General features: G+C 45.9%; 2 protein-coding genes across 3 annotated transcripts; both read left to right on the top strand.

The window, feature by feature from the left end:
• The first annotated feature begins 126 nt into the window (after positions 1-126).
• LOC118698411 (heat shock 70 kDa protein 12A-like) lies at positions 127-8,151 on the top strand. 2 transcript variants are annotated; one of them, XM_036401666.1, is made up of 5 exons: positions 127-440; positions 1,601-1,825; positions 2,185-2,356; positions 3,841-4,658; positions 7,158-8,151. In XM_036401666.1, exons 1-5 carry the CDS (start codon positions 159-161, stop codon positions 7,341-7,343), a joined length of 1,683 nt encoding a protein of 560 aa, XP_036257559.1. In that variant the 5' UTR covers positions 127-158; the 3' UTR covers positions 7,344-8,151. The 2 variants fall into 2 exon arrangements, with proteins under 2 accessions (XP_036257559.1, XP_036257558.1); XM_036401665.1 differs by lacking the exon at positions 7,158-8,151 and having other exon boundaries at positions 3,841-6,174.
• Positions 8,152-11,956: 3,805 nt separating this feature from the next.
• On the top strand, positions 11,957-15,486 carry LOC118698450 (cytoglobin-1-like). Its single transcript, XM_036401759.1, has 3 exons — positions 11,957-12,051; positions 13,949-14,180; positions 15,358-15,486. The coding sequence occupies exons 1-3, from the start codon at positions 11,957-11,959 to the stop codon at positions 15,484-15,486; spliced, it is 456 nt and encodes a 151-aa protein (XP_036257652.1).
• Positions 15,487-20,479: the final 4,993 nt, after the last annotated feature.

Here is a 20,479-nt window from a genome sequence, read left to right as displayed (position 1 = left end):
TTTACAGGATGTCTAGAGTTAGATCTGTCTCCAGCCAATAAAATCAGGGGAAATTGCCCCTCCCTCTGCAATATCAGTCCGTTTCAGTTTCGTTTCAGTCCAGTCCCTGTTTATGCCTCTCTGCTCCCAGAGCTGCACGCCTCTGCACTGCCGTGGCCATGGCCAGCGAGTCAGTCTTTGTCATTGCTATAGATTTTGGCACATCCTACAGCGGGTACTGTTTTTGTCTTGCTTCAGGTACAGATCAAATCCGCCAGGTTTACTGGGGAGCAGAGCACGGGTTAAAGACCCCAAAGACACCTACGAGCATCTTGTTCAACCATAAGCAGGAGTTTGAATATTTTGGTTATGATGCTGTGATGAAGTACAAGAGCCTGCCCTCCAGCCAAGCTGACAGCTGGTACTTCTTCCAGAACTTCAAGATGCAGCTGTACAACACGGTAGGTGGAAGATCTGCTACTAATGGGGATTGGAGCTATTAATTTGTTTGAGGGGTGGGGGTTAGGCTGAGTAAGTCTGGTTGATGAGAATGAATAAATGCAAGTCAGAGAGTATTTTGATGAAGAAGAATTTTTTTTTTAATTCCAAAAGCTTCCCAGGCGCTTCCTTTATGTTGTTTTTTGTCTAAAGACAATAAAACGTGACTGTATACATGGGTGAAGACAAATATCGGTTCCTAATAAAAAGCTGCCCTGTTTCCGAGCTTGACAGAGAAACTGGTCTCCCTCTGGGACTCCCTACCTTAGTCCTCAACAAGAAACAGGGATCACGTGAAATTTCCTGTAATTCAAATGAGATGGGCAGTTTTGGGATTGCCTAAAATCTCATCCCATGTTATATACAGCTCCCCCTAGCTTGTCTCTTCCTCCCTTGAAATGTGATGCTGAGGCTAATATAAAGATGTCCAGCTGTCCTTGAAGCCTCCAGTGGCTTTATCAAATTTCTCTCTGAAGGCTCTGTGTTGGTTTAGAATAGTTCACAGCTTTATCTTTGTTTGCTTGTTCAGCCAAACACCAGACTACCCTAGGGTTCCTGGGTCCCACAGGGCCTCTCAAGCATAGAATAAGCCAGAGCACAAGGCCAGTCCCAGCAAAAGCCTCAGGTCCTCTCTTTGGTGGATGGGAGGCCTCTTAGAAGATTTTCCTCCCCAGGACAGCTGGGAATGACATGGTCTGTCACAAGGTCACCTCTGGAGTGGTTGGTTCTCATTCACTTTCAGCAGGGGCTGGAGAGAGGTTTTAGTTTAGTCCTCTGCATCTGAGGAGCAAATGGTGAAGAAAAATTTCATTACAGAATCACTCCCCACTGGCTCTTAAGGAATCTATAGGATCTACAGGGTCTTTACAAAATTTGGCCTAGGAGAAACAGCTGAATTATCAACCACATTGACATGTTGCCTTCTGAATCACAGGTGTGGTGGGTGAGCAGTTTGGTAGCTGACCTGTGCCACTTAGACTCAGCCACAGTAGTGAAGCCAGTGCTGGGAGTTTGGTTTGGAGATAGGGGTGTCTGGGTGCCTCATGTAGTGCAGTGTTGGTGTGAAGGGGGCAGGTCTCATACTGACACTGCACCATGTGACCCTGGGCCTTTTTTTTGGTAGAACGTCACAGCTGCCATGAAGCTGAAAGCCACCAATGGAAAGCTCCTTCCTGCCTTGACAGTCTTTTCCGAAAGCCTGCGCTTCATGAAGGAACATGCTTTGAACACCATCAAGGAGGCCTCTTCCCAAACTGTCTATGACCCGGAGGAGATCACCTGGGTCATTACTGTCCCAGCCATATGGAGCGCTGCTGCCAAGCAGTTCACGCGCCTGGCAGCAAAAGAGGTAAAAGCAGAGGTTACCCCCTTTCCACAAATTACCTTTGGAGGTTTCTTTGCCCAATTGAACCGTAGGAACTCCTCAATATGTAAACAACCTGTATTTCAAATTTCAGCCCATTGGGCAGAGAAATCTTCCACATTGAGGGTGGTGAGGGAGAGGATGTCCCCAAATGGCAGTATAACAGCTCTGCCCTCTCTCCCCACCTGCCAGGTAGAAATGAGCCCCACAGAGATCAGCAGTGCAAGAACCACCACTCTTGCATGAGCCGCTAGGGTGAGAACAGACTCCCTAGGAGGTGGTGTTCATGCAGCAGTAATCTCACTCCTTTTTCTTGACCTGACTCCTCTCTTTTGTGATTTTAGGCAGGAATTATCTCTAGCATGCTCTCTAGGAACCTGATCATTGCCTTGGAGCCAGAAGCTGCATCGCTGTGGTGCAAGCAGCTTCCACAGGAAGGGTTTATGACAGATAGCAGTGACAAGAAGAAGTTTGAAGACTCTCCTGGGATCCAGTATATTGTCGTTGACTGTGGAGGTAAAATTTTCCCTGTTCAACAGGTACCATCTTTGCTGAGCATGGTGCATGCCTGTTTCCCAGTAGTGAAGGTCCCAGAGCTTGGACTCCACTGCTGTGCTTGTCATGGATTTTTAAATGTTATTTCTCACCTAATGAGATCCTGTGAGCAGGCAGAAAAATAGGAGGGAAGAACAGGGTTGTGTCTCACACTGCAGTGCTCTTCAGGCCAGACAGTCACAACACGAGGCCCTGCCCTCACACCAGATCAGCTGGCACAGTGTCCCAGCATCAGCCACTGGCTCTTGTGTAGCCTGAGCTCACAGCCTCCTCTCCAGAAGCAGCTGTAGTTAGTGCCCAGTGAAGCGACCAAAGAGAAGAGCTAGCAGGCACTGGAGAGTAAATCATTAAGAATATTTGATGAAGCACTTTGCAGTAAATTCTCTAGATTCCTGAGGTTTTTTGGAGTGATGTGAATTTTCTGCCAAGAGCAGTTTGGTGGTTGTGAACAAATACAGAAAGGTATGGAATATTAATCCCAATATTACCTGGTGGGACGTGCCTGGCCTCGTCTGACCCTTGCTGCTGGGCCAAAGGCAGCAGCTGTGGTGTTTCACCCCAGAGATACCTTTGGCCGGCTGGGATGCTGCAGCTGGGCACTCGGAACAAATCCAGGCATAGTGGAAACTCAATTTACCTCTGGTGGAAAAGGTTCAGGTGACAGTGAAGAGAAAAAGGAGAGGATTCTGCTGTAGAGTTTTAATCCAGAGTTTATTCCAGGATGACAGACCTCTGAATCTTGTAACAGCTCCCAACAGAATCCAGACCGCACGGTCCCATCTCCTTTTAAGCCCGGGGACAGGGGGAGGGAAGGGACAGGTGAGGCACCAACCAGGTGGGAGGAGGGGAAGGCTCAAGGGATAAAGACACTGGGACAGGCCAATGAGCCCGGACCTGAGGGGCATCTTTTGAACTTCTGCCAACCACACCACAACCCTGCTGGAATGTTAAGATTTATGGACAGCTCTCAGCAGGAGGGCAAAGGGGGAGGGGAAAGGAGAGGTTGGCACACCTGGGGGGTTGGGATAGGTGAAAAATGAAAGGGCGTCACACTGCAACAGAAAGGCATGAAGAGGACCACAAGTTCCTGAGAGTCTTCTCACCACTGCTCAGGAGTCAACCACCTATGTGAGGAGGCCAGGCTCGCTTTGTGATCAGACAGGAGATTGGCTTGTTCAGTGAGCAAGCTGGAGCATCCAGCTCTTATCAGAAATAACTGTAGGAGCCTCATGAGACCAGGCTTTTAAACAGAAGTGCAGAAATTTAAGAAATCTAGAGAAGTACAGGCAATAGCAGAAGAGGGAGGATGAGGAAAGAAAGCAAGAGAAAAGCACATCTGTGAATTGGGAATTCAGAAGATAAGACTGAATTCCGTGGAAACTTGTGCACTTTAAAGCAAACAGCACAATTAATTTGAGTCTCTGTGTGTGTGTTTGCACGTGTAGGTGGCACCATAGACATCACAGTACACGAGATCCAAGAAAACCATTGCCTAAAGGAGCTACATAAGGCAAGTGGAGGTGGATGGGGAGGCAACAGAGTGGATGAAAACTTCACCAATTTCCTCAAGGAAATATTCAGTGATGGCGTATGGGATGAATATGTGAAGAAGCACCCTACTGAATTACAAAATATGATGTACAACTTCAGCTTACAGAAATGCTCTGCTAGCAGGGAGGCAGTCTACATACGCTGCTACTACAACCTGACCAGAGTGGCAGAGTCCAAGAAGGACATCTCCAAGTTCTTTGAAAATGCAGTAGGAGCTGTGTGGTGTGATGGGACAATCATGATTACATATGAGAAAATGAAGAGCTTGTTTGACTACAGTGTCAACAATATAATTTTTGCTTTGAGGGAAATTCTTTGCAAACCTGAGATGGAGAAAGTCCAGTACATTTTACTTGTGGGAGGCTTTGCATGCAGCATCATCCTGCGAGATGCAGTCAGGCAGGCCTTTAGCAGCAAGTATCATATCCTTTGTCCCATGGAGGCCCAGGCAGCCATTGCAAAAGGGGCTGTTTTATTTGGAGTTAATCCACACATCATTACCTCAAGAATCAGCTGTAGGACATATGGCTTAAGTGTATGTGAGAAATTTGATGATGCTATCCATGACATCCGTAAACGGAGAGTCTCAAAAGCTGGTGACTTTATTTATTGCACAGGACTCTTCCGGAAACTGGTGGAAATTGGGGAGTCAGTGAACATACACAAAGCTGCCCACTACGATTTCTTTCCAATAGAACCAGATCAAACAAAGGTAACCTTTGCTTTCTATTGTACAAAAAACCAGGATGCTCAGTATGTGGATGAGGAAGGGATGGAAATGCTTGGCTCCTGTGTAGTGCCATCGCCAGCCACATGGCTGGGGTTAAATCGCAGGCTGAAAGTGGAGATTCAGTTTGGGCTCACTGAATTTAAAGCCACATGTACTGATGTTACTTCCCAAGAAAGTCGGACAATTATAATAGATTTTTTATCTTATAATTATTACTCATCATATTGAACAGATCTTAGATGTCTTTTCCAACCATTATGATTCTAACAATTCTATGACTTTTACCATAGAGGAGACAATTGGACAGTAAGTTCATCATTCAACTTTCTTTTTACGCAGGAAAAGTACTAGTCTGATTCTATGGTTCCTTCCATTCCTCACCAACCACCCTTCCCCTACAGTTCAACACCTCGTTTTCTCTTGTATCTGACAGCAGGTTTTCCTGCTGCTTTATCTCATGCCCTTTTAGCTTGCATCTCTGAACACAATAGTCCATACCATCAAGAGAGTCATCTGTGACATACCTGTATTTGATGGAAAGGTCTCTGGACTGGTGTCTAACTTCCACATAAAGCAGCCCATAGCTGTTTATTTTAGCCTGATGTCTTCTTGCAGCTACACCTTCTGTTTCTCCGACATCAGGTCACTTTATCTGGAGTCCACGTTTAATTCTGCTGGGGGTGATATTTAGTGGATTTCTGTTTTCTTCAGAATATGATTTATATAAACTCTATGTAATTAAAGCTCCAGTGTCCCAGACAAGGAGTTGAGTGAACCAGTCTAGGGGCTTGTGTCCAAAACCTGTGGGAGTCTGTTTCCATTAAATGATGGGGTGGTTCAATCTCATCAATTGGGCCAGTTGTAACACTACAGATATGAATAGTGCATATGCTGCTGCCTGATGCCTCTGTCCAGCCCTGGTACTCTGTATCTCTGATTTGGGCATGATATTTTCTATATCTGTAAAAGCTGATATCTTTCCTCCTGCCTGCAGCACCTGTGCAAAATTGAGCGGTGTGAAGGCTTCATGAGCCTGAATTTGTCCACAAAAAGGATGCAGTCCTGCAGTGTGCTGTGTCTGGTTGAGGTGCAGTGAACTTTCTTCATAGCAACCGTTATGATGGTGTGTGGTTTGGGTCCAGAATGATGCTGATAGCACACTGATGGTTTGGGGTGGGCTGGGGTTTGTGGAGTTGGCTTTCTTCCCCTTTACCAAGGATGTAAAGTTTCTCTGCTGAACACCAGCCTCCACCAATGCAAATTCTTGGTTAGCTGGATACAGTGCAAGAAAACTCTGCCCTGTCATCCTTATTAGTTGAATGATCATGTTGGAGTCACTGCTGGCCATGTGTTGAATATTGTTAATCATGAGAGCAGCATTCAGAGGACTAACCTGCATATTTGCTATGCCCTATGATATAGAAAAGTGAAATGATGTTGAAATTATTACCTTTCACATTTAAAATGTTATGCATGCAATAAAAATATTCATAACAGACACCTATGTGCATTTCTACCATGTCAGGTGGTACCACTCAGAACACTTCATAAGAGCTATTCTGGGGGTGAGGTCCCAAGAAGCTGAGTAATCCTGCTTTTTGTTACTCTTTGCATTTGGTGTTTTCACCAGTGGAAAGCCCAACACAGCTCCACCCAAGCTCACCAAGGCCCTGGAATGGGAAGAGAAGTATGGTCTGGGACAGTGGCAGTGGGGAAAGCCTTTCCCACCCATGTGCTAGGTGGGCTTTGGGATTCAGACATTGACACTGTAATATATGGTATAGATAATTCATGCTATATAGATAGATATATGTATGTATAAAATATTGTGAATGTCCAAAGTTATGCCTTTGACCACTCTGGCTGGGAGCAGAGTTCTATTCTCATTGTAACCAGTTCCCGGACAGCGTTAAGATAATATCAGATCCATTACCGTATGTGGAGACTGTAGACTGCAGACTGCAAGGACGATGTAAAATTTTGCTGTAGACTGCAAGGACGATGTAAAATTTTGGTCCCCAGAGGCCAGTTGCAGCATCTTTCTTGGCTCCAGGGGTATCGGCAGCAGGTGCCCATGCCATTTTAAATAAGTTGGGATGTTGGCTTGCTAAGCAAACCAATACCACCTCTTTGGCACTTTCTAGCCTTTTGCTTGATGTTGATTCTATTCGCCATGCAACGCTTTAAAATAGAGCTGCAATAGATTTTCTTTTACTTGCACAAGGCCATGGTTGTGAAGAATTTGAAGGCATGTGTTGCATGAACCTTTCTGACCATTCACAGTCCATCCACTCCCAACTCTCTGAATTGCGGAAGTTAACTGGAAACCTGCAGGTAGAATTGAGTTTTGGTATTGATGAATGGCTCAAATCTTTAGGCCTGGGATCATGGTTACGCTCGATTGTTAAGGTTATCATTATAGTAAGCATCATAGCTTTGTTAGTAGTATTAATTTTGCCATGTTTTTGCATGTGCCTACAGAACATGGTGCAAAAGATGATATCTGCTGCATTTAATCGGACCATGCTTGTTCAACAGAAAAACAGGGGAAATGTGGAGAGCTTTGTGGACAGTTGGCTAGCTGAGAAAGGTCACGTCTACATAATACCGCTGGTTAAGCAAGAAGGAGACAAGTCCAGGAGTCAGCAGTCAGTGTCCAACCACTGACAAGGACATTGTGCCCTTGGTGCAACAACAGGATAGGGAAGAGGATCTTTTGCCAAAAATATGAAGATAGTTTCAGCAGAACAATCACAAGAATGTAGAAGTAGTAACAGAATAACCATAAGAATGCAGAAGTAGGTGTAGTTGGCTGATAAGTAACTAACCAGTAATGAGCTCTTCTTTGCAATATGTATGAGCTTCATTAACACCAATATAAATATGTGCAACTATCAATAAAGTTTGAGACTTTCTGCTCACTCATATTGTGTGCCGCATTTCTCCCGCCGATCCAACAACTGTATGAATTGGACAGTCCCAGACCGTCATAGATGATTTCCCCTGGCATCTACACCTGGGAGATAGCATCTGGACCTTCCTGGACCATGATTAATGGAATGTCTCAAGGAGCTCACAAGACCTGCACCTGGGCATGATTACATCTGCAGTACTCAGGAACTGGTATCATTCGAATACCTGTGAATGCAGCTTCTGCCTGGATACTCATCATTTGTCTGAGTCTCCGGATCCGTCTCCGTCTCTTCCTGCACATGTATGGATCCAACTCTACATGTGAAGAGACACAAAGAAATATGTGGTCATCCCTGCCTCAGGCAGAATAAACTGTATATAAGCTGGCCGCTGGAAGCACTCGGGGTGAACTCCTGGGGACACACTGTCACTTTGTCAGTGGACCCTGGTTCACCCAGAGGCTGCACCCGGGGCTGACGCTGTCTTGGCTGTGGTGGTTCTCTTCCAAAATTCTATTTTTTTTGTTATGGATCCAATAAATCTTTGTTAAATTTTTAATAAATTTGGCTACCGATTTGATCATTTATAACAACACCAACAGTTGTGACTGCAGCTCCTAGTTTTGCTTGTTTTGATGAGCTGATCATGTTGATAACCTCAGACACTGAGCATGAGCAGATGCAGGTGTTTGTCCTTTCTGTGAAAGCAGCACTGAGTGTCAGGGTCTTGGGCTAAGCGTCCCTGAAACCTGGCAATGTGGGGGCCTCCACCCTGAGCCTGACACCACCATGGGAGTTGGGAAAATAAGAGTTACAGCTGCTGAGCCCCTGGCAGCCATCCTCTGAAACCGGTGTGTCTGCTGAGCTGGGAATCAACCCTGCTGAACAACAAATAGGGTGTTTATGCTAAAAAAATAAACGGAATCACAGATGCCCAAGTTTCAAGGATAAGAAAAGACACTGAGGTTTGCAGTGCCTCCAACCAGGACATCAATGAGCTCTAGAGTTGTGATGGCTGCTGGATCCTAAATAGCTGGGTGAGTAAAGGTGCCGCCCATTTCCGTGGCTGGATCTTGCCAGCTGCCTTCTGCCTAAAACACGTGATTTCTTGGAAACTGAGAGAAAGCAACCCCCCCTGCTGCAGTACTGACACCACTTCTGGCAGCGAGGTGAGAGGCACATCCCCTTCTCCCCCTGCTGGGGACAGAAAGAGGAGCAGCTTTGTCACAGCCCAAACACCGTGGCTGTGCTTTCTGCTCCAGATTTCCCAGCGCCGTCTGGCTCACCCTGCTTGCTGGATGTCAGAGGAAATTAAAGATTCACAACAAGTTCGCAGTAACTATAAGTTAGCCTTGAAACCATGACAGTGGGGTGCTGGATGAATGGAACCATGACGAGACCCTAGGAACAGAATGCTATAAATCCTTATGTCCTTGACAAGTAATGGTTTAAATAGATTCAAGCAGAAACTGCAACAGAGGTTTAACAAAATAAAATTAACTTAGCAACAGGTGATAGGATGTAAAGACAACCTCAAGTTACCTTAGATAATTATAATGTTAAAGAACACATCTCCAGGGGAATTTGTATGTGGAAATGATAGGATAATGAACTGGACTGAGATCAGCACATGCACATCAACAATTTTGTTACACAAACATGAGTGACCAATCTCCTGTTTCTATATGAATTGGTTTTGGTTACCTTTTTGTAAAAAGGACTCTGCTTGTTTCCCAAAAGGTTGTAAAAGGCCTGGCCTGGCCCCCTGTTCTTCAGATTTGTAATAAAATCATATTTTGACTCAATGTGTTGTTTTGCTCTTGCACACAAAGATTCCTTTCTCTAGGGACAGCATCCAGAGGACCTTCACCCCTGTTAGAAAATATGTCTCTTCATGCAATAGAAATTGTGCTTGAGAGGATTCACTTCCCTTGGCATAATAAACAAAACAAACCACATGAGAGGAAAAAGAAATAAACCAAGCACTCATCCTCTTGCTCACATGTGGGGAGGTATCAGCAATGACTTCATGATTAAACAGCACATTTTCCATAGCTTTTCCATTTCCAGGCCAAAATAAATGGGTTTCTGAAGCTTTTTTGTTTCAATTGCTAGAGATTGCTGAGATGTTGAATAAATGTATATAGCCCTGTTAGAGATATCAAAACTTTATGAGGGATTATTGTATTCATCGTACAAGGACTTGGCAAATCATGCAAGGGGAAAACAGAAGATAATTTTCCAAAACAGTAAAAGTAACACCAGAGGATGGAAGAATAGAAAAGCATGTCACAGAGAGAGCATGGTGATGTGCTTGAGGGAAGATGTCATTGCTTTGTCTGGTCAGGGATTGCCCTGTGCTGCTGACACCTGCTTGGTCACAGATAAAATTGTCACCCTGGCCCCAGAACTGGGCCCACCAAGTAAGATAAATGTGCCTCCATGGACATGTGTTTAAGAAAGGGCAGGGAGCACTGAAAAGGGAGAGAAAAGTTCAGGGCAGGTACAGTATCCAACAGGATGATGACCAGTGGAAGAGCCCATGCTGGAGCAGGGCTCTTGAGTAGGACACAAGGAGCAGCAAGAGCAAGGGAGTCCCACACACCAATCCCAGCTCCTGCACCACCCATGGCCTCACCAAAAGGTCTGGTTGTAACCTGCAGCATGGGGTGGGGAAACAGGACAGGGGGAAGTGAGGCATCTAAGTGTTGTTGGCTGTTTTTGTTACTTGGCAATAAGGCAATTGGATTGAAATTTCTCAACTCAAAATAGGTATTTTTGGCCCATGACAGGATGTCTGACTATATATCAAGGGATGGAGCATGTTCATACTGCAGTGTCCCAGAGGAGAATGGGGGAGAGCAGAGGAGAAGTCTACTAGGGAATCATAGAATGTTTTGGATTGGAAGGGACTTTAAAGATCATCCAGTTCCAGCCCCCTGCCATGGGCAGGGACACCTTCCACTAGACCAAGTAGCTCAAAGTCCCCTCTAGCCTGGCCTTGAACTCTTCCAGGGATGGGGCACCCACAGATGCTTTGCAGCTTTCTACCAGACTGCTCTTTGTTTGCTGTGTGGTAAAAAGGGAGAGGGAGGCAAGAGGGGACAGATTTCAGTGAGATCATTTGAGGCCTCCCTCAGCAGCAGTGGGACACAACCATCACCAAGACCAGTCAGTCTCTGTGAGTTTGCATCCAGCACTTTCCTTCTGCCCTGGGGTATCAGGCTGGTTTTTCTTGACATGCTGCATATTTTCCCCTCACACCTGTTCCTTCCCTCCTCTAAACCATCCCAAACAATATGAAGTTTTGTCTGCCCTCAGCATCCAGCAGCAGTTTCTCAAGCCCCTTAGCCCTTATTTTGTGTGCATGCTCTGGACTTAACCAGAACATTCCTGCCAGAGGTTAAGCCCAGGCATTGCATGGATAATCCGTGAAAACTTTTTGCCTCCAGTTCCAAGTGACTGTGACTGTAACAAGTCCAGAGATTCTGTCTGCAGCTCCACTCTGGCCCTTCCACCCCTTCTCTCTCTCCCAGGCAGTCAGAGGTCAGAGACAGGACAGAGATCCCAGCTGCCAGCCAAGAGGGTTAGGAAAGTGAAATGCCTCTGCTCCTGTGCACCCTTTGCCTCCAGTGCTAAAAGGAAGTGGCTTTGCAGGGCACTATGGCTGTGGATGCTGTGCCACGCTGCCATCACCATCCCTGCAATGCTGTCATTTTGGGCTGGTGAAGCCTCCCACCCTCATGGGACCAAGGCTGGGAGCAGCTGTGGGGTGAGCCCCTGTAAAACCAGAGAGCTGTGGGGAAAGCAGAGACTGTGGCATGAAGGCAGGACTGGAGAGAATTGCTGGACTAGAAACAGGATCTTTGACTGAAAGACCAAAGAGTACCAGGGAGAGGGGATGGCAGGGCACCACAGTGACCTCAGCACAGCAGCACTCTTGGGAGAAAACCAGGAAAATTAGTGCTCAGGCAAGGATCACCTTCAGGAAAAGGAGCCAAGCACTGGCTTTGGCAGGGGAGAGAGGGGAAGAGAATTTATCTTTTTTTCCCCCACTGAAAACTGCCTTTTTTCCCTTCTGTCCTCAGACAGTGAGACCTTTGCTTTGGCACCTGACCTATGGCTACAGGGCTAGTCCTCTTCCTCATGTGGTTGGTTTCTTTCCTGATTAAAAGTGATTAGGTAGCTCTAAAACCTGCAGAAATGTTACTGAGGGTAACAGAGACAAAGAGACCCTTCAAGATCTCTTAAATCCCCAGGGCAGTATTTAGAGAGCCCTGAGGAGAGACCTGGAGCAGAAGGACACTGCAGGACCTCCCTGTGCTTCTCCCTCCTGCTGCACCCTCTGTTGCCAACATCTCCTCCACCATGTCGCTTTCTGAAGCAGAGGTGCAAAGTGCTCGTGGTGCCTGGGAGAAGATATATGTGGATGCTGAGGACAATGGGACAGCTGTGCTGGTCAGGTAAGGAAAGAGCCCATCCAACTGCTGCCCTGGAGGGGTGAAGGAGGAACAGCAAGGATGGAGTTACTGCCTAGGAGCATGTCATGGTGTTTTTCATGCAGCCCTTGCTGGGAAGAGGAGCAATCCACACAAGGAAAAATAAAAACAAAGGGGTAAGGGGATGGGAAAAGAAGAAGAGACAAGAACAGTATCTTCACCCATGTAAGGTAAAGAAAAGAAAATGTGATATGAAAGAGAATGGGAACAAAACATGGGCGTTATTTTCCTCTTTACCTCTAAACTCTTTTAATGCTTTTTAAAAACTCGGTATTTCACTTCTGATTCTCCTTCAGCCTCAGTCCATCCGTTCCACTGTATTATAACCTTTCTGTGGACTTTCCTCTCTTAATTTCCATCCTGTTTCCCTCTCTTCTGTTCACCTTTCACATACTCTACTCTCATCTGGGACTTACATCACTTCCATAAGCATGGATCAGTTAAAATACTATTTCTAGTTATCAGACATTTACCCCTCCCTCCAGCTTCCTTGTATGTCACACCTTGTGCCTGGATTACCCTCACAAAGCCTTACATGCTGCTCTTTCCTTCTGCAGGTGGCACAATCTGAGCACAGTTAGGGTCAGAAATGCAGCCATAAAATGTTAGTAGCATCCAGTAGCTTGCCTCCCTGGGCTAATTTACTCTAGAAGGTGTTGCTTTAGTGTCCTACAGCCCCAGGCCTGCCTATAGAGAAGGTCAGGGCTTCCCAGGACAAGAGAGACGCGGCCGTAATGGAAAGAATCCAACAAAGGGCCAGGAAGATGATGAGGGGACTGTAGTATCTCTCCAATAAAGAAAGGCAGAGAAAGCTATGACTGCTCAGCCTGGAGAAGAGAGAACTCAGGGGAATCTTGTCAATGTGTACATAAAAACCTGAAGGGACAGTGCAAAGAAGGCAGAGCCAGGCTCGTCTCAGTGGAGCCACGAGACAGGACCAGAGTCAATAGGCCCAAACTGACACACAGGATGTTCCCTTCAACATCAGGAAACTTTTTTTTTCCTTTTTTACTTCTGAGTGCAACTGAGCACTGGCACAAATTGCCCAAAGAAGTTGTTGAGTCTCCATACACAGAGATACTCAAAAGCCATCTGACCATGGTCCTGGGCAACTGGCTTGATTGGTGGTATTGACCCAGATGACCTCCAGAGGTTCCTTCAAGCCCAACCATTTTGTGACTCTTTTTTGTGAAATGCAGTGTGGAATTTGCTATAGATATTTCAGGTGGATAACCAGTTTATCCAAAGGAGTAAACTGCTTTTTTAAAAAGAGTTTGGCCAAGATGACTGTAATTGATCAAAGGTAATTTCAAACACACTGAATTGTGTTACTTTTGAATAAATGGAATGAGCAGTACCCCATACTCAGACAACAGTCTGTCACAGGCAGTAAGAAAGTTTTGCACTGGACTCTAGGAAGGAATTAATTAACAAAACCAATAGTAGGGTTTCTCTATGAAAACACCCACCAGTATCACAGTGGTCATATCTGTTGTCCAGAACATCTTTGGGAATATTAAACTGTCACAGTCATGTGAATGTGCTGCCACTTCTTTGTGAAAGTAACACAGAGAATATATTATCTTTAGAAGGAGTGGAATAAGCTCATTATAGGTTTTAAGGTGGAATGAGCAAAGGAAATGCCCTGGAGACGCAAGGGAGAGAGGACTGGCTGCTATGTGCCTGGGGGTTATGCACAGGTGCAAAAGGCAAAGGAGAAACAAGGAATGCAGAAGTGTCTGTTCTAATAAAGAGAAGGGGAAAAAGAGACATAAATGTGGAAGGCAGGGCCTGGAATGTGTGGCTATATCTGCATTAATACCTTGGTTCACAAGTCAGGATGTCTCTCATTCCTCAACAGGATGTTTACTGAGCACCCAGACACCAAGTCCTACTTCACACATTTCAAAGGCATGGACTCTGCTGAAGAGATGAAACAGTCAGATCAAGTCAGGGGCCATGGCAAGAAGGTTTTCAGTGCCATCAATGACATGGTGCAACACCTGGACAACTCTGAGGCTTTTCTTGGGATAGTGACCCCACTTGGCAAGAAACATGCCACCCAGCTGAAGATTGACCCCAAAAACTTTAGGGTGAGTGAGCAGCCCTCTTCCCAAAGGGTGTAATTGTGAGGAGAGCATGTTTTCCTCTTTGAGGGGTAGAACTGAGGAACATAGGCTTTGTATGTGGGAATACATATATATACCTCAGAGAATGGAGGTGGTGGAAGGTGAGGAGGTTGGTGGTGGAAGATGGCAGGAGTGAGAGATCTGGCATTGGTGGGGAAGATGGCTGGACAGCAGATGTGGTGCAGGCAGGTGATGTGGTGGGAGCTGCACAGCTGCCCATGAGTTGTAGAGGGTTTTCTCAGAGCAATACGATTCCCACACCTGCCATTTAATAACAAGATACAGAAAAGGACTTTAACACTGGACTTCAGTCCCTGATGTATTTTTTATCTTGTAACAGGAGCTGAGATTTTCCAGGACAACTGAACCAGCTGTTATTGAGCAACAATGACAACGGCATTGTCATAATTAAAAAAACTCAAATAATAAATACAGGATCAAATTACTTGCCCAGATCCACCTAAGGTCACTAGCAGAGTGCATTTATAACTATTTTGTCTGCCTTACACAGCAAAAAGAGGCACCTTCTGGCAAAGATTATTTCCAAATGAAGGTGATTTCAAAAGCAGTGGGCCCAATTTTCAATGAGTGGGAAAATAAGTGATGATTTATGGCTGAAAATACTTTTTCAGGGTAAAAATGCACATAAAACAATAAATGTTGTAGAGGAAAGGAGTTGGCATTTCAAAGTATACCACCTACAAGAACTCTGCTACAGCGTGCTGGATAGCTAACGAGCAGGAAAGGTCAGGGAAAAACTTAGCCCCCAAGCCATGTATGTTTTCCATAGGTGTCCAACAGAGGGCTCATCATGGCCTCTAAATATTTGGGACAGTCCCCTGCCTGGAGAAGGATTGCAGTGGATGGATGAAGCACATCAGTCCTATACAGCTATCCTTAAGTGATAGGTGCAGTCAGTATTAACTGGGGTAGTTAAAAACAGCAGCAGCAGTTTTATTGTGAATTCTTTAATGCAGCTTATTTTCCATGCCCTGTTACAAGCTCTGCAGGTCATGTGCTCTGAATTGTTCTTGTACCCCTTTCTGCCCTCCAAGAATCCCAGCTAAAGATATATAAGTTCTTATGCCTCTAATATGGAGCAAAGTTCACCCTGGTTGTTTCTTCCCTTCTCCTTGTTTAGATTATCTGTGACATTATCTTACAACTGATGGAGGAGAAATTTGGCGGAGACTGCAAAACTTCCTTTGAGAAGGTCACCAATGAAATCTGTACCCACCTGAACAATATCTACAAAGAGGAGGGTTGGTGAGGCTGTGCACCCTCCAGGCTCTTCAAACAACTTGCCAGCACCGATTTGCTGCTTATGGGCCCCCAGCCACAGCTGGAAAAATTAAAATTTAAAAATTAAAAAAGCAAGAAAAAAGGCTTATACAATATAGAATATCAATGTCAATAATTTCCTTAGCAAACTGAGTTTCTACAGCTAAACAAAACCTGCAGACACATCAAAGTCAACCAACAAATCCTGATTTGCTTTGCAGTTTGTTTCAGGTGGGTTCCTCTGGCCACTGTCCTTGAAGACTGCATTTTAAGATGGTGACTTTAAGCTTTCTATTCCTAAAAGAAAGACTTACTCCTGCCAGCAGCACCAGCAGCTCTTTGGCTCACCTACCACCTCTCTATCCTCATGAATGACAGGACATTTTGGAGCATCTCTAGAATCTTTGTAGAGGTCATTATTTAAGAGGCCTGAGTTTTGTTTTGTGTTTGAACTTAAACAAGGGGGAAGTGCTGTATGGGAATGACCAGCATCTGGGAGAGACATGAGGAAAGGCCCGTTTTGCATGAGCCAGGAGATTCACCCAACCTTGGTTTCTCAGAGCAGCTTTCAGCACAAGGGATGACAACACTGAGTGTGGTCACCACTGGACCCCTCTGGGCAGGGATGAACGTCTCCAGGGTGTGGATTTCACTGTGTTACTCCCAGGAAATTACTTGGGTTGAGTTCCCCCATGAAGCAAGAGTAGAGCTCACTGGCTCTTGTGCACTCAGAATGCACCCAGCTGATGGAGACTGCTGCCTTGCTGTGGGGACAGCACAGGGGCCTCAGCCTGGCACGGGACTCGTTCTGTCCAGTCACACAGCCTGAGCCTCCCTTCAGTGTTAACTGGGTCCTGAACTATTTAATTGCTTTTCTTGGTATTCCTTAGACTTGGTGAAATAATCAGTTAATAACTGCAAATAACCACATGCTGGTTTGCTTCAGTGTAATGCAATAAACACAGAGAAAGCAGATGTGCCCTCTCATTTGCTTCACAGAAAAGGTGATGTGCAGCAGTGGCAGCTGGTTTCAGTGCACATTTACCGGTGGTACTGGGGGATTTTGAAAACCACCTCAAGCTCCCACCCAGGCACTCATCACACTTGTGGCAGTCAGGCTTCTTATGGATTCCACTTAACCATGATGCAACAGTTTTGTAAACAAGTAAAAATGCAGAGGTTTCTTCATTTAACATGTAGCTTTCATCACCCAGTGCATTTGGCAAAGGATGCTACATCCCAAAGTCCAGAAGAGGAACTCTAGCCAGAGGGGAAGATGGGGCAGGCTGCTTTATTTGCTTCAGTTTTCTGTTCAGCTTGGGGAGAAAGAGAAGCAATATCGCACAGAATTGGCAAAAACTGTAAAACAAGAACAATATGTGTAAAAAACTATTTATAGTCTCAAATCCCTCTGAAGGAGTACAAGTAGTTAAAGCTCAGAAAAGAGGTGGTGGCAGTTCCTTACTCCCATTGCTCTGCTGCAAACCAGTTTGAGCTTCGGAGGATTTGAAGGCAGCCATTAGAAAAGTTACAGTGGTTCCAGTGCAAAGTCCCCACCCATTTACCACCTTCCAGAGATGGAGACAGAGGTTCCAGCCGGGCTGAAGGTGCCTGAGGGCCAGTGCTGTAAAAGAGCCTTCTTTTCAGCCCCTCTGAGCCAGCACCTGGAACGATTTCTAACCCTTGTGCACTTAAATGAGCATCACCATCAATACTTTACCACAGTCAGCACTTGTCAGATAGTTTCAGCCTGGGAAAGTGGGAAAGGGCTGAAGCCATTTATTATATTGAACAATAGTTTTTGAGAAATAAAAGAATTAAAAGACACTTAAAAGTATATCAAGGGAATCGCAGAAGTTAACAAATAACCTAAAATACACTATTAGGAAGAACTTTGATCAGATATTTAGATAACTTAATAAATAACCTAAAATACACTGTTAGGGAGCCCTGACTTTGATCAGATATCTAGATAAGTTAACCAAAAAACACACACAGAAGAAACTTTGGAATTAGAATATTTGAAGAGGAAACATTGGAATTAGAATATTTGAAGAGAAAAGCAGAAATGGAAGCCAATAAGTTAAAGTGACCTGCCAAGCCGTTAGAATCAAGCCAAATACAACAATAACTTCTGCCAAGCCATGGAAAGACATACCAAGAATAACAGGAAACTGCCCAAATTAGGAAAAGCTTAAAATTTAACTAAGGAAGACCAAGAATTCCTGGAAGACTCCGACTGTACTCCTGCCTACCTATGAATATGCATGTAATAATGATGTAATCCTTTTTCAAAATTGTATAAAAACCTGCTTTTGCTGTACATAATTTGGAAATCCATTCAGCGATTTCTCCAACGCGTTGCCAATAAATACCTCCTGCCTATAGACCTCAAATCCAGTCTCTGGGCAGCTTATTCTCGCCTTTTGGGGCAAAATTCGGCATCAGGGCTGTACAGCCACGGCAGCTCCTGCTGCTCTCAGGCCCTTTGTGACCTTGCTGGTGTCCAGCCCTACTTTGCTGCTAGTTAATCCTGCTTTTCTGATGGAGCATCTCCTATAACTCTGATTGCCTGCAGTGGTCTGGCAGCACCACTGAGCCTAGGGAAAGGGATTTGGGACTGCAGTTTGCCCAGCAATAAGAACTGAAAAGCCAGAGCCAGGAGAGGTAGGTCATGAGAGAACTTTCTAATTGCCTGCTGACTCCATTACATGCCCACAGAGGGGAAAGCAGGGAAAGCCAGGGCTAGAAGCAAACATTTCTTCCTCTTTCCTTGTATTTCCAGCTGCTGATACAACATTTGTTTGCCAGGGAAAAGGGGCTGGTGTTGGTGTTTGGGGGCCTGTGGCCCAGCCTGGCCTAGCTGGCTGCTGAAAGTCAGCATTGTGCAGGATGCCTCCCAGACCCAAGCTGGCACCAGTGCCATCTGGGGCTGGTTTGACAGTGCCAAGTGGCTCCTGCAATCTGCCATCAGGAACCTGGCCTGGTGAGTTTTGTTTGCCAGGGAAAAGGGCTGGTGTTGGTGTTCAGGGTCCTCTGGTGCTGAGTGGCTGGCCCTCTGCTGGGGTTCTTCAATGCAGGTCGCCCCATCCCTCACTTCCCCCACCACCCAGCGGTGACTCCCTGCAGCAGCACGTGGGATCCCGAACATGGGCTTTGGGAGATACACAGACATTGTGGGCTGAGGGGCAAAGAGGGGGGGGCTTGAGAGGTGGAGAGCTGACACTGAGGGTTAGGGGTGCAAAGGACTCAGGGTACCAGGTAGGGTTAGGGTACAGGTGAACCTGAATGGTGGGACAGCCCCAGAACCCTCCCAGCAGGTGCAGGCAATTACCCCAATTAGAAGGTAGAGATGATGTTTGGAGGCCACAGAGTTACAGGTAGGAGTTAAACTGTCTTTAAGGGGTTTTTTAGTTTTTTTGTCAGGGATTTTTAAGGATATTTTAGGGGTTTAGGGGTTTTTTTTTTTTCAGGAGTTTTTTAGGAATTCTCTGGGATTGTTTAGGATACCTTTAGGGCTTTTTCAGGTCTTTAAAAAGAATTTTTTAGGGTGTTTTAAGGGCTTACTACTAATTGGAATTGTTAGGGGTGTTTTTGGGTATTCTTGGAGCTTTTTTAGGACTGCTTAAAAGTTTTTAGGGCTTTTTGAGGAGTATTGAGGGTATATGGAGAACTTTTTTAGGACTAGGGTATTTCTAGGGTTTTTAAAGGAATTTTTTAGGCTTTTTTAGGGTCTTATCAGGGCATTTTAAAGATTTTAGGGATATTCTTAGAGCTCTTTTAGGACTATTTAGAGATTTTCTAGAGGTTCTTTGGGGATTTTTAGGGGTGTTTTAGAGGCTTTTTAAAAGTAGAGTATTTTTAGTGTATTCTGAGGCTATTTTTCGGTTTTTGTGGGGTGTTTAGGACACTTTGAAAACTAGGGCTTTTTAGGGAATTGATAGGGTTTTTTAGGGTTTTTTCAGGGCATGACAGAGGCTGAGGGGCAGCTTGAGGGGTATTGTGGGGGCTTGAGGGTGGCAGAGGCTGGGAGCTGAGGGAGGAGTAGGGAGAGGGGACAGTGGGTGACACACAGAGATGCTGAGGGTGGCAGGGGCAGCTGGAGGGTGACACCGAGAAGCTGGGGGCTGAGGTGCAAAGGAGAGGGGTCAAGGGTGACACACAGGAGCTGAGGGGCAGCTGAGAGGGGGCTTGAGGGGCATAGGGGGGGCTTGAGGGTGACAGAGCCTGAGGGGCAGAGGGAGGGCTTGAGGGGTAAAGGGAGAGGGCTTTAAGGACTGGACAGTGCAGTGGAGATCAGGGCTGCTACAGGGTGCAGCTTTGGAGGCAAGGTAGGGTAGAGGTGCAGCACCCCTCAGCCCAGCCCTAACCTTGGCCTAACCAGCCCCCCTAACAACAGCCTGTTCCCCCAACAGCAGCACAACACAGCAACCCTAAGAGCGAGACCAGAGCGGAACCCTCCCGATGGGACAGGACAGCAACCCTCACACCAGGACAATGAGAGAACCCTCAGAGGACAAGATCCACTGCAAAAAAGGTGGGGAAGACATCTGAGGGTTAGAGAAACAGGTGGGGCTTGGAGGTTGAGCAGGTTTTTTTCAGGACTTTTCCACACCTTCTAAGGATATATAGGGGATTCTTGAGGGTTTCTTAGGACATTTTAGGCTTAGCCTTAGCCTAAGCCTACATTTACTACCTGGGGTTAGGGTTCCAGCTAGGGTTGGGGTTTTGAAACCACAGAGCCCAGAGCTCCAGGCACACTGCAGCTGCAAAAGGCATCCCAAGGGCAACACAAAACTGCCACAACATGGCTTCCTCCAAAGCCATTTCATTGGAATCAGCCTTATCCAGCGTGGCCAGCCGGCTCCTGAAATTCCTCATTGTGCAGGATGCCTCCCAGACCCAAGCTGGCACCACTTGCACCTGGGGCTGGTTTGACAGTGCCAAGTGGCTCCTGCAATCTGCCATCAGGAACCTGGCCT

Source organism: Molothrus ater, chromosome 5 (assembly GCF_012460135.2).
Source record: "Molothrus ater isolate BHLD 08-10-18 breed brown headed cowbird chromosome 5, BPBGC_Mater_1.1, whole genome shotgun sequence".
NCBI lineage: Eukaryota > Metazoa > Chordata > Aves > Passeriformes > Icteridae > Molothrus > Molothrus ater.
The sequence above is the reverse complement of the archived record's forward strand: the minus strand, read 5'-3'. Positions and strand labels throughout refer to the sequence as shown.

What these genes read in the sequence shown, in the direction of transcription:
- LOC118698450 (XM_036401759.1), top strand. Translation starts at nt 11,957, where the DNA reads ATGTCGCTTTCTGAAGCAGAGGTGCAAAGTGCTCGTGGTGCCTGGGAG. An exon ending in GGGACAGCTGTGCTGGTCAG is followed by an intron (nt 12,052 to 13,948) that starts GTAAGGAAAGAG and finishes ATTCCTCAACAG; the next exon opens with GATGTTTACTGAGCACCCAG. An exon ending in TTGACCCCAAAAACTTTAGG is followed by an intron (nt 14,181 to 15,357) that starts GTGAGTGAGCAG and finishes CTCCTTGTTTAG; the next exon opens with ATTATCTGTGACATTATCTT.
- LOC118698411 (XM_036401665.1), top strand. Translation starts at nt 159, where the DNA reads ATGGCCAGCGAGTCAGTCTTTGTCATTGCTATAGATTTTGGCACATCC. An exon ending in AGATGCAGCTGTACAACACG is followed by an intron (nt 441 to 1,600) that starts GTAGGTGGAAGA and finishes TTTTTTTGGTAG; the next exon opens with AACGTCACAGCTGCCATGAA. An exon ending in CGCGCCTGGCAGCAAAAGAG is followed by an intron (nt 1,826 to 2,184) that starts GTAAAAGCAGAG and finishes TTGTGATTTTAG; the next exon opens with GCAGGAATTATCTCTAGCAT.